The sequence below is a fragment of the Octodon degus genome, unplaced genomic scaffold (genome assembly GCF_000260255.1).
Source record: "Octodon degus isolate 3935 unplaced genomic scaffold, OctDeg1.0 scaffold00521, whole genome shotgun sequence".
Classification (NCBI taxonomy): Eukaryota; Metazoa; Chordata; class Mammalia; order Rodentia; family Octodontidae; genus Octodon; species Octodon degus.
Genome location: NW_004525097.1, coordinates 135,566 through 149,583, shown reverse-complemented (window position 1 = coordinate 149,583; position 14,018 = coordinate 135,566). Strand labels below are relative to the sequence as shown.

Sequence of the window (14,018 nt, the reverse complement as noted above, 5' to 3'; positions counted from 1 at the left end):
TTGTAGTGCTCATTCAAAGAATCCATCATTTTTCTAATCTCTTCTATTTTTTTATCAATGTCTTCTTCAGAAGCAGTTATTAATTCTTTTCCTGCAGAGATTTTTTCAGATTGAGTTTCTTCCATATATTTCTGCATTTGATTCTTTACTTCAGATGCTATGAATTCAGAGATTTCTTTTTTCTAATTTCAGAAGTTATTTCTGATCTGAGTTCCTCTATACCTTTCTGCAGTTGTTTCTTTCAGTCACTTTTGATGCAGAGATTTCAGCTATGATTCCCAATTTTTTCTGTGGCAGTCTCCTCTGCACTTGTTCTAGGTCAGCTTGTGGTCTGTGATTGCATTTTGCTCCTTTTTTTGGTCATTTTGTATAGCACTGTCCTCTGACCTTTGGTGTAGAGCTTTGTTGCTGTTATAACCTTAGCACCTAGTGATATTTGGGGGAAGATCTATAAGGTTTGAATGTATCCAGTTGTGTGTGGCTTGGGTCTGGCTGCTGTGCTCAGCTTCTTCATGTTGTAATCATTGGGAGTAAACCTATTGTGCCCCTCTGGCAAGATGTTCTGCTTCTGGACTAGCTGGGTGGTTTTGTCACCTACTTTTTCTTCAGGGACTGCTGCTGCAGAATTTCACCCCAGGACTGTATGCCGAACTGGGTTGTAGCTGAGGGGGAAAATGGGCACAGGGGAGATGAGAAGGTCTCCCACAAACTTGCAGTGCCCAGACTTGGGCTGGATCTGGGGGTTCCTGAGAGCATGTCAGAATTCGCACTCATTCAGTGGGTTTGGGGTGGGGGTAGGATCTAAACCCTCTAAATTTAAAGACTCAATCCAAAATGGACCCTTGAGTGAGTACCCACACTATGAGAGGACACATTAATGGCATAAAAAAGAAACATGAAAACATTCAACACAGGTGGTTTTTCTAGAGATGGAAATGAAAATAATATTGAGATTAATCTCATTACAAAGAATGGGGGCCAAGGAAACGGCTCAGTGGCATAAGTGCTTCCCTTGCAAATGCAAGGGCCTGAGGAGTTCAATACCCAGTTCTGAAAAAAAAAAAAAAGAAAAGCTATAGAAAAAAAAGCCAGTTACATGGCTCAGTTGCTGGAGAGATGGCTCAGTAGAATAAGTGCTTCTCTGGCAAGTGCAAGGGTCTGAATTCCATCCCTGGTTATGCCAGAAAAAAAAACAACAACAAAAAGGAAAGGCTATCATCAAGAAATAAAGTAATGACACAAGCTGGAGGGCCTATAGATGGAAAGGAGTCCTTGTACACCGCAGGTGGGAGAATAGAGGCTTGCAATCATTGTGGAAATCAGTGTGGAGATACCTCAAAAACTAGGATTAGTGGACTGAATCCACCTAGTTATTCCCCTTCTGGGTTTCTTCCCAGAAAGATTAAAAACATCATACCAGAGAAATATATGAACACTCATTTGGTGGCAGCAATTTGTCATACTTAAAACTTGCAAACAATCAACATGCCCATCAAACGAGGAAGGGATAAAGAAGTGGTGGGTTTTTTATGCAATGGAGTACTACTCAGTCATAAAGATGGATGAACTTGAGGCACTTCTATGTAAAGGGGTGAACTTTAGGAATATAGTCTTAAATAAAATGAAGCAGAAACGAAGGTTTACATATCATATAGTATGTTTAATGGGAGAAACTGAAACTCTGAATGAGGACCAGGGCTGCAGAGGTAGCTCAGCAGTTTGAGAGCTCACCTAAAATGAGGTATAAAAAGTAGAGCCATGTTCATATGCTGAGCTGTAAAAGGCTCAAGTCAACAACTTCTGACATTGCCAGTGCTATGGATAACCCACTACTATTATGGACTACTGGACTATATTGGAATATTTTGCTGAATTCAGTATTTAAATACTGAATTTTTAAATGGCAATAGAATACCCATCTCTGACAAAAGTAAATGAAAAATGGGATACTAATGAGGGACTGTAGGGAGCTGGGGCGGTGGCTCAGCAGAATAAGTGCTTGCCTGGCAAGTGCAAGGGCCTGAGTTCAATCCCTGGTTCTGCCAAAAGAAAAACAAAACAAAACAGCAGCAGCAGCAGCAGCAACAACAACAACAACAACAACAACAACAGAAACTAAAACAAAAACAAAAAAAACAGAAAAAAAATGAGGGACCATTTTGTATCTGTACATGGAAAAGAGGATATACAGCTACTTTCTCTTAATTCAATGAGAAGAAAGATTTGTACTAATAGTGTTTGGACAGCATATCACATCTATATCTTTTGCTATTAATAATCACTAATAAAACAACAATATGGAATGTATTACTTATTTCTTTTTTGTATTAATTATTGAAACTGTCCTACTAATAGGTTTTGAAAATGGTTCATTGCTATTTGTTTTTCAATAAAATTATTAAAAAAAAATAAGAGCTTGCCTAGGCAAGTGCAAGGAGCCAGGCCTGATCCTCGGTGCCACAAATCCTACTGGCCACACCCTGTGCATGCCAAGCTGGCCATGAAGACTGGGCATGGTGGTACATGCCTGTAATTTGAGCATTGGGGAGGTTGAAACAAGAGGAACACTATGAGTCTGAGCTGCTTAGTGAGACCCTATACCAAAATTTTTAAATAAAATTAAAAAAGGACCAAAATATATAGTGCAGAATAGAAAATAGGAAGAAATGTTCAAATGGGAAAGGGGACAAGGGGTAAGGGCAAGGTGAAGGAATAAAGAGAAAAGTAAAAAAGAAGAGAAGGAAGAGATTGGAAACAAAGCTTTTGTAAATAAGGAAGTGATGGCCGTAAGTTCAAGTCTCAGTGCTAGAAAAGAAGGGAGAAGCTGGAAACATAGTTGACTAAGAGAAACCAGAAACTTCCTGAATAGGATGAGGAAGCTGGCAAGGGGGCCCTTGCCCAGTGTGCTCCGGCCCTGCCCTGCATGCCCTGCCTGCTGCACTCACATACAGGACAGAGAGGTGACATGGTGGGAAGGAACAAACAGAAAGGCCTCTGTGCAGGGATGGCAGGAGAGTCTATGTTGAAAACCAAGAAATTTGACCAAGAAACTGATTTTTCAATCTAGTGGAATAGGCCTGCTGTAAGTGCAGCCCTCTAGGAATCTGAGTACAACATCTTAAATTCAAAACAAGACGGGGTAGCAATGTAGGAAGACACTATTAAAAATCAGTGTTGGGAGTCTACACCATTCTATTCCAGAAGAAACCTCGTATGGATCATCAGCTCATGGTTAAGGGGTTACAGGTCCCAGAACGGCTGTCAGGGTATCATTTTGTGTTTGTTTTCACCACACTAGAATCTAATTTTTGAACACTTTTGCTGTGATTTGGCAAAAATTTTTGCTCCAGGTTGGCAGCTGAAAGGATGGGATCTAATTCCTACGCACCAGTGAATGTAATTACAATGAAGGAAAACGTCATCAGAAAGTAGAGCAGGGCACAAAGGGTGTATAGGGAGTCCCAAACCTGGTCTGGGCGTCACAGCCGCACCTATGGAGCTGGGAAGAGAGGAGGGGCCCAGGCGGAACTTGCAGATAAGGAGGAAAGCACTGGGGTTCCTTGGTGGGAATCACTGTGTGAGACCTGCCGAGTCCTGATGCGCAGACCACAATGGCCTCCTGCACAGTTGCTGAATTGTAGTCCATCTCTGCACCAGGCTGTCTTCCAGATCCTTCTGAGGTGATCAGGTTTGCATACAGGCCTCCACCACTCTGAGAAGTGACTTCCATCTGCCATTTTTACATCATGGCAGCATCTTGAGTCGTGCTTTGGCTGTGTTGATCCTTAAATAGCAGGATTCCAAGGACGATGAGGACTACGCCAGCCAGTCCCATCCGGACAAGATTTCCCACAGTGTAGTCCTGCACATGCGTGGCTGGGGTGGGGACAGAGGGGTCACAGAGGTCAGGACATATGGCACTGATTCCAAGGGCCCTTCTGTCCACCCAGCCACCTGCCTGCCCATGGCAAGACTGGGCCCACTGTGTCCATCACGATAATGGAGAATTCTCCTCCCCACCCTGGGCTCTGGGTGGTTCTATGATGGGCTGATGGCCTCAGTGGCTGCTCAGCACAAAGTATGTGGAGCAGAAGGTACTGTGTTGAAGAGACCTGAGCCGTGTCTGAGATCCAAAGTCCCGTCTCCATCTCCGGAGGTATCTCTGTGCAGTGCTGACCGAGCCCTCTCCCTGCTGTACCCTCAGTTCTCTTGTGGGATTCACCTGGCTTCCCATAATCCATGAATACAGACCTTGTGTCTGAGTCACTTTGAAGCAAGTAGTGCCTGAGCCCTGAGAGCTCATGAATGGGTGAGAGAGTAAGTGTTTCTGAGTTCAGAAACAACCAAGCCAGTGGATGTTCTCTGTTTTCTCAGGGCCTCCAAAGGACCAGAGCTGACTGCCCTGGAGAGGGGCTTCCCTGATTCCCCAGGGCAGGATGCAGGGTACCTGGAGAGGAACTCCTGAACGTCAGGAGGCTGCTCTCTGTCCACCAGCGCCCTCATCCTGCCTGAACCTCAGACACGTCCCCTCCTCTGAGCCAGGGCAATGGTCACCTGGTTCTCAGAGCCCAGGAAGATACTGGTCCTCCTAATGTCTGCTCCACACTCCTCTAGAGATTTACCCTGCCCTGAAAATTGCAAACAGCACTGCAGTGCACTGGACTCCTGTGTTTGAAGGGAAGTTGTCTCCAATACCCTTGCTGAAGGACCTGATGTGGAGGTGTTGGGACAGCAGGGGATCTGGCTTTGAGGCGGGGACATCAGGCGTGAGTTCTGAGCTACAGACCAGCCCAAGTTGTCGGCTTTCCACTGAGTCTCCTTCTGTGCCCCTCTTTCACTTAGCTCCATGGGAAACATCATGATGGCAGCGTGGGCAGGGAGTTCCTGTCAGCATCAGGCTTCTCATGGGTGGATGCTCCTCTGGGAAATTTTCGTCGCTAGCATCATGTCCAGGGGTCTCACTCACATGGGCGACAGGGCACAGGCTGATATTTTGGGACATAGAGTCCTGTTTGGGAGCTGGGCAGTACAACTTTAGGGAAAACAGGCCCCAGGTGACACACAAGGAAGGGGTTGTGTGGCAGATACTGAGGAGTCTGACTTCCAGCCTCCTTCTCGCAGGAGAGCTGGGTTTCCTGAGCTTCAGTGAAAGGATCTGAGAGCTGCTGCTGCCTGGCACCATCCCCACTGTGTGTCACTGCACAGAGGGACAGACCCCTGTAGTGTGGGGTCCTGGAGGCTTCCCTGGGAGGCAACCTCTGAAGGGTTAAGAGCAAGGACAGTACTAGAGACTATTCACAGTCAGGGCCAGGCCTCCCCTCTACACCTGGAGACAATGAGGTCTACACAGGAGTGGCCAGTCCAAGTTTGCATCTTATCTAGTCCCACAGATCAGCTCCTGCAGCAGACCCCTCCTAGTGCTCTCCAGCCAGGTGTCCAGAATCTAGTGTGAGGGTCTGATCCTCAGTGCCTCCTGGGAGGAATGGGGGAAGTGAGGGCTTCAATTTCCCACTCCCCACATTAGCTGCTGCTCCTCCCCAGGCTGGAAGCAATATCTCCCTCAGCTGTGACCCCACCCAATGCAGTCCAGAATTTGAGCCCTGGGGATCCAGGTTCCTTTCCCAATTCTCTATCCCTGAACACAAACAGAGCCCAGACTGGAGCCAGGAGTGAGATAGGCTGAGTGTCTCTAGGCAGCCAGTGCACAGGACACTCGGACAGAGCAGGGACTCTCTGTGGAGCTGTGCACTGAGGGTGTTGTGTTGGGCCCTAGAGCATACTGGGAATGGGCAAGGGGAAGGTGAGGTACTGGGCTGACCCTTGGGAACCTATATTTAGGCACTTTACTCCTACTGCTGTGTGGCTCCACAATAACCTTACTGCTGCCTGCCAGGAACCTCTGCCAGTCCACTATGGTGATGCTGCAGTTATATGAAAGAGGACCCAGATGGCACTCCACGGAGGGCTGATTTCCTACTCTGGCTGATACTTAATTTTAACCTCAGGCAGAACTGTCCTTGGAGCAGTGCCAAAGGGACCCTAATACCTGATAGATGGAGTCAAGGAGAGCTCACCTGAGACCTCAAGGTCCACAGTATCACTGGGCTGTGACAACAAGTACGGAGTTGAGTTCTGAGAGGCATAGCACCAGTAGGTGCCCCTGAGGTCCAAGCTTGCAGCTCCCAAGGAGAATTCTGCCTGCGACTGCTGAGCTCGGGGCTCTGATCTCAGATGCAGGGGGCAATCGGCTGCGCCTTCCTTGTACAGAAGGAAAGTGTCCATCGGGTTCTGTGACTGACACAACAGTTTCACATTCTCTCCTGAGGACACTGGTGGTCTTGGATGCACTGAGAGAGAGGGTGTGGCAGTGAGCTGTCCTGGAGAGAAGGAGGGTGGTGAGGGGTGGCCCCAGTTTGTCCTTAGCTGAGGCCTCAGCAAGGCTGTTTCTGTGAATCTTCATTCTCTGCTTTTTCTGAATCTGCCCCTCCTGGCCTCCCATCCCACTGTCTCCCTCCCTTCCTGACACCACAACCTGCTATCACCTCTTGAGCACTCCAGCAGGTCCAGTGCAGGATCTGGATCCCTGACTGGGCTCCTCACCTGGGATCAGGATGTCCAGGGGCTCACTGGGTGCTGACCACTCTGAGGAGTGATTGCGTCTACCGTAGCATCTGTAGCGGCCCCCATGGGAGCGTTTCCCAGGGCCCAGGAAGAAGTCAGCTTGAAAGAGCCCAGCCTGAGGCTGCCTGGAAGGGTGCTGGGGAAGGTCACCTGCCCCCTCCTTGGACAGAGCAAATGTGTCATAGCCGAGGTCAGAGCGACACTGCAGGGTCAGATTGTGTCCAGGGGCCAGGATAGGGCTCTGCTGGGTCAGGAGGGAGGGCTTCCTGGACTGCCCTGGAGGGAGGAAGAGCCAGCTGAGGGGCTGGTGCCTGCATGCCCCTGCCCTGTGTCCTGCCCTGAGGGTATCACACTCGGGGTCTCAGGTTCAGGAGATTCTCTCACCCACTGCCAGTTTGGGGGCCATCAAGTTTGGGCTCTCAATGTGTTTGGTGACTGGAAATGTCCTGCATTAGCCTGCAATATCTCACCTGAGATTAGGAGCTGCAGGGCATCGCTGGGCTCTGACCACACCTGCATGTTTTTCTTGTCATAACCGTAGCATTTCAATGTCCAGTTGTGCTTGGGAATGACGGGGCCCACAGTGAACAGAGCCTGGAAATTCCCCCTGTTGTGTTGTGAGTCCAGCGTCCAGGAGCGCTTGTCTCCTCCTTCCTCAGTCAGAATGAACCTGTGAAATCCTCTCTGTGATGCACACTGGAGGGTGATGTTCTCTCCTAAATTGACCACAGGGCTGGGCAGGGCTGAGAGGCTGGGCTTGCTGTAGACTCCTAGGAGAGAGGGAGGCAGCGTGTGAAGAGGACTCATATGTCCCCATGGCTGCACTGAAAGAGGGACACCCTTGAAACCAGAATCATATCTGAGGACAGAGCATGTGGCTGGGGCGCTGAGAGTCCTCTCACCTGTCACCACCAGCTCCAGGGGCTCACTGGGCTGTGACCAGCCAGCAGGGGTGCGGTAGTAACAGCGATATCGCCCTGCATCATTTGCTCTCATGGATGGGATGGAGAACTTGGTCCTGCTCATGGGTGCAGCTGAGGTCTGTCTGTCCCAGTTCACTGGCCACCCCTCTTTATCCAGATAGTACTCCTGGGTGTCCAGAGTCCCCTCACATAAGAGGGCCACGGGCTTCGACGGGGGGATCACACTGGATGGTTCAGCCCAGAAGGAGGCCTTGGGGAGGGTCCCTGTGAGGAATTAAGAGAGGAAGTGTCAGGGCTGCTCTGCACTGCACACTGCGTGTCCAAGCAGATCTCATTCATTCTGACCCACATGGAGCAGAGGGAACCTGAGGAGTCACTTGAAGGTTCTTCTCCTTCCCCGCCATCTAACATTCCTACTCCCTGTCTCACTTGTTCCCTTTATCTTGTATATCACTGCCACCCTCTCCCTTTGTCTCTGAGCCCAGGATTCCTGGCTCTTCTCATCTCCACTGCCTTGGGTCTTGGTCAGGCCCTCAATCATGAAAGGAAAGGCTGTGCCCTTCTCACCTGGGACCACGAGCTCCAGGGTGTCACTGGGCTCTGACCACACCTGGGGTTGGATCCGATAACAGCCATAGCATCTGAAGGTCCACCTGTGGCTGGGGGTCACAGGTCCCACACGGAACATGGCCTGGACCTGGCCCCTCAGACCTCCTCGCTGTGAGTTTTGTGTCCAGGAGTTTTTGGCTCCTCTTTCCTCAGTCAGAATGAACCTGTCATATTTCTGCAGTGAGCCACACTGGAGTGTGGCAGTTTTTCCTGACATTACCACAGGGCTGGGCAGGGCTGAGAGTCTGGGTTTGTTGTGGACCCCTAGAGGGAAAGAGGCAGTGTGAGAAATGGACTCTCAAATCCTACAGAAACACCACAGCTGTGCTGAGAGAGGGGATGCCCTTGAGAGTAGACCCCAATCCAAGGATTGAGCCTTGGGCTGGGACCCTGAGTGTCCTCTCATCTGTCATCACTTGTTCCAGATGGGCTGTGACTAAGCTATGGGGGTGTGACCGTAGCAGTGATATTGTCCTATATCATCTGCTTCCATGGACGGATGGAGAAGTTTGCATAGTTCTTAGATTCAGCTGCGGTCTGTCTTTGAAAGTTATCTAGCTGCTCCTCTTTATCCAGATAGTACTCCTGGGCCTCGGGGCCCCCCTCACACCAGACGGCCATGGGTTTCCCCCAGGGGATCACAGGGGATGGCTCAGCCCAGGAGGCCTTGGGGAGAGTCCCTGCTGGAGTTAGAAAGGGAAGTGTCAGGGCTGTTCTGCTCTGTGCACAGTGCGGGTTCAACCGTCATACATTCTGATCCACAAGGAGCAGAGCAAACCCGAGGAACCACATAAAGTTTGCTGTCTTTCCCTGCCATCTTATGTCCTCTCTCTCTGTCTCACTGGATCCCTTTGTCTTGGGTATCACTGCCACCCTCTCCCTCTGTCACGTAGCCCAGGATCCCAGGTTCCTCTTATCCCCACACAATGGGGTTGGGTCAGGCCCTCAGTCATGAGAGGAAAGGCTGTGTCTACCTCACCTGGAACCAGGAGCTCCAGGGTGTCACTAGTCTCTCGCCACACCTGGGGTTGATTCCTGACACAACCATAGCATGTGAATATCGTTCTGTGACTGATGGTCATAGGACCCACATGGAATATGGCATGGACGTGACCACTGGGGCCTATCTGTGAGTCCAGAGTCCAGGAGTGCTTGGCTACAACTTCTTCAGTCAGAATGAGCCTGTTGTATCCCAGTGTTGAGCTACACTGGAGGGTGACATTCCCTCCTGAGGTCACCACAGAGCTAGGCCAGGCTGAAAGGCTGGGTTTGTTGTAGACCCCCAGGAGAGACAGAGGCAGCATGTCAAGTGGAGTCACACTCCCACACTCGCCCCAGGGCTGGACTGTGAGATGGGGACATGCCTGAGCAAGAACCCCTTCTTAAGGGCAGAGGGTAGGCCTGGTACAGCAAGTGTCCTCTCACCTGTTACCACCAGCTCCAAGGGCTCACTGGGCTCTGACCTCCCAGCAGAGCTGTTATAGTAACAGTGATATCGTCCTGCATCGTGCTCTGTCATGGATGGGATGGAGAACTTGGTAGTGTTCATGGGCATTTCGAACGTCTGTGTCCTCCAGGGCACCGAGATTCCCTCTTTAAGCAGATGGCACTGCTGGGCCCCCAGAGTCCATGCACACCAGAGGTCCACAGTTGCTCCCAGTGATATCACAGGTCCTGGCTCAGCCCAGAGCCGGGGTTTGGGGAGGGTCCCTGCAGGGAAATCACAGCAGAGTCCCAGGAACTCTTCTTCCCTCAGTTTCCAGCTCTCAGCCCCGGGACACTCTGGAACCCCAGCACCCACCAACACCTGCTGTGCTCCATCCCTACTGCCAGGCTTGTTTCTTTGTCCCCAGGAAGAGAGATCTGGGACAGTGGGTGGACATACTTACCTGACTGCACTTGGATGCTGGGTCCCACACTCATCCCTGGAAGAGAGTTCCCTGTGAGAAGTTCACCCAGAAACCCGATCAGGTCCTCTCCTCCCCAGAGCCTCCTGAGCCCCTGGTCTCCTGATGGTCTGGGGTCTTCCTGTGGGGTGAAGTCCTTCCCAGACCAGGGTGTCCCCTCCTGTCTTCCCCTCTCACCCAGGCAGAGCAGGGCTGTCAGGGAGGGCATCATGTCTTCTCCAGCCGCTGATCACGGCTTCCTTAGAGATGTTACTGCACCGCTCTGCAGACCCCACTGAGGTGTGTGTAAACTTCAGGACTGGGTTCTGCCCACCATGAGTTGACACAGCACCGCCCCACATGAACGGGAACTGCCCTCCCCATCAGCCAGTGTGCTGTGTTGCCAGGGCTGCATCTGGGGCACGCGGATATTTGATGTTGGACTTTTCCCTCCTTTTGAATCTTCCTGCTTGTTATTTATCTCTGAGGGCAGGACACAGCAGCAAATAGACTTGCTGTCTTCCTGAGCTACCCTCTTCTTGGGGACAGAGCTCAGTGTTGGTCCTTCCTCTCGGAGCCTCCCCACAGGCCTCTTCTCTCCCTAGCCCATCCATCTGCACAGCTCGGTCATCCTCACAATGGCCATCCTCCCCCAACCCCTGGAGATGCTCTAGGGAGGATGCAGGTTCCTGCTGCAGGTGGATGACAGCAGACAAGTGCTGAGCCCTGCCTGTGCAGCTCAGTGGAACAGCGTCCTAGGAATCAGCATGGAGGAGAGGGGCAGGGCAGCAGGGCAGCAGAGCTGACTCACTTCCTGCCTCAGTGTGGGCTTCCTGTACTAAACCTTCCCCTTCATGGCTTCCTTTTTTTCCTTCGCATTTGAGTCCACCAGCTCTTCCATGGCAGGAAATTTCAAAATGATTCTTGCTTGTGCAGGGCTGCTGTATAGGATGCCCCTGAGTTTGGTGCTGGCTAACTTCAGTCTAATGCCTGGTGGTCATTCTCAGTGATGTCCTGAAATTAGCATCTCTCTCTCTGAGCCTCAGCTTCCTCATATTCAGTCTGGCATTTCATCCCACTGCTAGAGATATTAGGGGGTCAGTGGTGCCTGAATACAGGGAGGCTCAGCCATGGTTAATTTTCAGAGCAGGGAAAACCTGAGTTTGGGCTATGTGAGGCCCTGGGTGTGGGACCATGTACCTGTCAGTACAAGGTCCCCGTGTGCTCTCAGCACTTAGAAATCGTCTGTGTAGTAGTCTACCGCTTCCAGATTACCATAGTCATGAAAGTAAACGTCACATGAACATTCTTGAGTGAAGGATTCAAAGAACAAAGCTGAGGGCTCCTGGAATGTCTAATCAGCAAGGGCTCAATAAGGAGCTGGTTTCCTTCTCTCTTGAGGGTGGGATTGCTGTGGGCCATTATTTAGGCAAACCCAGTAAGCGCAGGGTATGGCCTGTCAATCACAGCCAGGCACTGCAGAGACAGGGTTCTGAGCAGGCACCATGAACCAACCAGAGTCCTGTCTTCAGTCTTCTGAGAACTCAAGGAAGTTTCAGATAGGATGACCTAGACCTGACATCAGCCAGACGAGTGGCAGGTACAAAATATGGCTGCCAAATATGTCTGCCACTGTGGTCGGGCTCACCCTGGTCTCTCACGTTTGTCCGATCCCACCGATAGAATGTTGAGTTTGCCACCTGTCCAATTCTTATTTGGCTTCATGTTTCTTTCCTTTATTATTATATTTTAATCATTCATTTATTTATTTGATAGAGGGTCTCACATGAAGTTGCAGGGATCCTCCTGCCTCAGCCTCCCCAGAGCTCGGATTACAGGCACGCGCCACCACACCAGTTCTGGGGCTGGCATGGCATGTGGTACTGGGGATAGAACCCTGGTTCTTTCTCTTGCCAGGTAGGCGCTTTTCCTCCTCTGCTCTTGCTCCTGCTTCCCCTCTTCCTCTTCCTTCTCCTCTTTCTCTTCCTCCTCTTCCTCCTGCTTATTCTTCTACTACTCCCCCCCCCACCCCGTGAGTCTGGTAGGCTTTTCTGTCAAGTTACTGTGAGGTTTACATGTGACATTTTACTTTATCACAGTCTATTCTGTGCTCTTAACTCCAAACACACACACACACACACACACACACACACACACACACACACACACACGGTATTCCTTCCTGTACGTTATATTACTGGTGTCATATATAAACAGTTTACGTGTTTTATGTTGTGTATCTCCACATTTTTGTGGTTGTAGTTATTAATCTACTATGTGATCTAATTTAAGGAAAGCACCACAAGCTGCAGAAAAAATGTATACTCTGCTCTAATAGTGTGGAATACTCCAGATATCTATTAAATCCCTATATTTAAGAGTGAGGCTCAGCTCTGATATGTCTGGAATGCGTTTTTGTTTAGTTGATCAATGGCTACAGAAAAATGTGTTGTTAATATCCATGACTATAACTGTATCAGTAATTCCTTGAGCTTTTCCCCTTTTTCTTATTCTTCCTTTTTTTCCTTTTTTGACACAGGGTTGTGCTATATCATTTGGCCAGACCTTAAACTCATAATGCAGCCTAGGGGTGCCTTAAACATGCATCTGGTCTCCTGCCCCAGCCTCCTAGCTGCTGGGATTAAAGGAATGCAGCACTGAAACTTTACTTCACCTTTTATGTTCAGCAGGGTTTGCTTTATGAAGACAGCTATCCTAGTGCACGGTGCAGAAATACCTGTGCATGTTCTATGTTCTTATTGGTCTTTTCCCTACGCTAGTATGTAGTGACCCTTTTCTCTACTGACATTTACATTGAAGCTTACACCTTTAGCTTGAACTTTGCATTGCCAGAAATTCAAATCATCACTCCTGCTTGCTTTTGGTGTTTTGGTATATAAAATATATTTTTTCTTTGATATTTTATCAGGACTACTCTTTTTCTTTTCTTTTTTTTCATAATTTTATTGATAAACAGATAGCAATGAGACAGTTTCAAATCAAATCGGTAGGACAGTTTCAATAACTAACACACTGCATACATTCTTCTTAGTGGTTAATTGCTGTACAAGATGCGGACTTGAGATCCTATTCACAAACACCATTAGAACAAATCATTCTATTCATGAAGAGAATGTGACTATATATCTGTCCTAACCATTTTGAATACACAGATACAAAATGGACATTCATCTCTATACCCCTTTTTTTCTCAGCTCCGTTATTTGAGTATTATAGGTGTGTAAACTCAGCAAAATATTCTAAAACAGTCCAGTAGCCCATAATAGCATTGGGTCTTCTGTTTAACTGGCAATGTCAGAAATTGTTGACCTGAGTCCCCCACAGCTCAACTTAACAGCATGGCTTTATTTCCTATATTTCGTCTTCATACTTTTCTACTGGATAGTTAAGACCAAGGTAAAACAGGACCCATGCAACAAGAGTTGTAGCTTTTTGGACTGAGAAGGTCAGTGAAATGCCCTCAGAATTTATCCTGAGATCCTGTACCTCAGAGCGTAGAACCTTTGTCAGTGTCAGCCATGTGGATGAGTCACGGACATTGCTTGGCCAATGTTCTCTCTGTGAAAGCCTGAGTGTTTTCTCTCCATGTGACTCTCCTTAGGCACACTCTACATCATGGATCACTTTCCTATTTGGCCCCATAATCTTCTAGATCAGAAAATTTGGGACTCTACCGAGGTACATGACGGTACAGCACAAGATCTCATATGTCCTGAGTCTTAATTAACCTTAGAAGATTAGGGCCAAAATGTTGGCTTTCCTTGAAGCCCTACTTTTTCTCTAATTTTGGTCTGCAAACTCAGGTTGTTAACCATCCAGAAGACAAGCTTATTGTTATCATCAAAGGACTTAGGCTATTAAACTTAACCTCACTATCTGTCTGCATATCAAACATCTTAGGCATAATAAGGCGCAGGTATTTTTCATCAAGTATTGATATGTTGAACTTTAAGTCCCT

At 48.9% G+C, this 14,018-nt stretch overlaps 1 protein-coding gene across 5 annotated transcripts in view; it reads right to left on the bottom strand.

Moving 5' to 3' along the window:
- Window positions 1–3,058: 3,058 nt before the first annotated feature.
- LOC101582201 (leukocyte immunoglobulin-like receptor subfamily A member 6) overlaps window positions 3,059–14,018 on the bottom strand; it is a 39,591-nt gene continuing 28,631 nt past the window's right edge. Inside the window, exons 1-9 of one of the 5 annotated variants that reach the window (XM_023708740.1) lie at window positions 10,238–10,727; window positions 10,043–10,078; window positions 9,579–9,863; window positions 8,112–8,417; window positions 7,524–7,808; window positions 7,092–7,391; window positions 6,601–6,897; window positions 6,075–6,377; window positions 3,059–3,876 (exon numbers count right to left, since the gene is read on the bottom strand). In XM_023708740.1, the coding sequence (XP_023564508.1) occupies window positions 3,740–3,876; window positions 6,075–6,377; window positions 6,601–6,897; window positions 7,092–7,391; window positions 7,524–7,808; window positions 8,112–8,417; window positions 9,579–9,863; window positions 10,043–10,078; window positions 10,238–10,271 (1,983 nt within the window). In that variant the 5' untranslated portion in view covers window positions 10,272–10,727 and the 3' untranslated portion in view covers window positions 3,059–3,739. Of the gene's footprint in view, window positions 3,877–6,074; window positions 6,378–6,600; window positions 6,898–7,091; window positions 7,392–7,523; window positions 7,809–8,111; window positions 8,418–9,578; window positions 9,864–10,042; window positions 10,079–10,237; window positions 10,728–14,018 lie in introns of those variants that run through there. The other 4 variants (XM_023708741.1, XM_023708742.1, XM_012513371.2 and 1 more) reach the window with 4 other exon arrangements.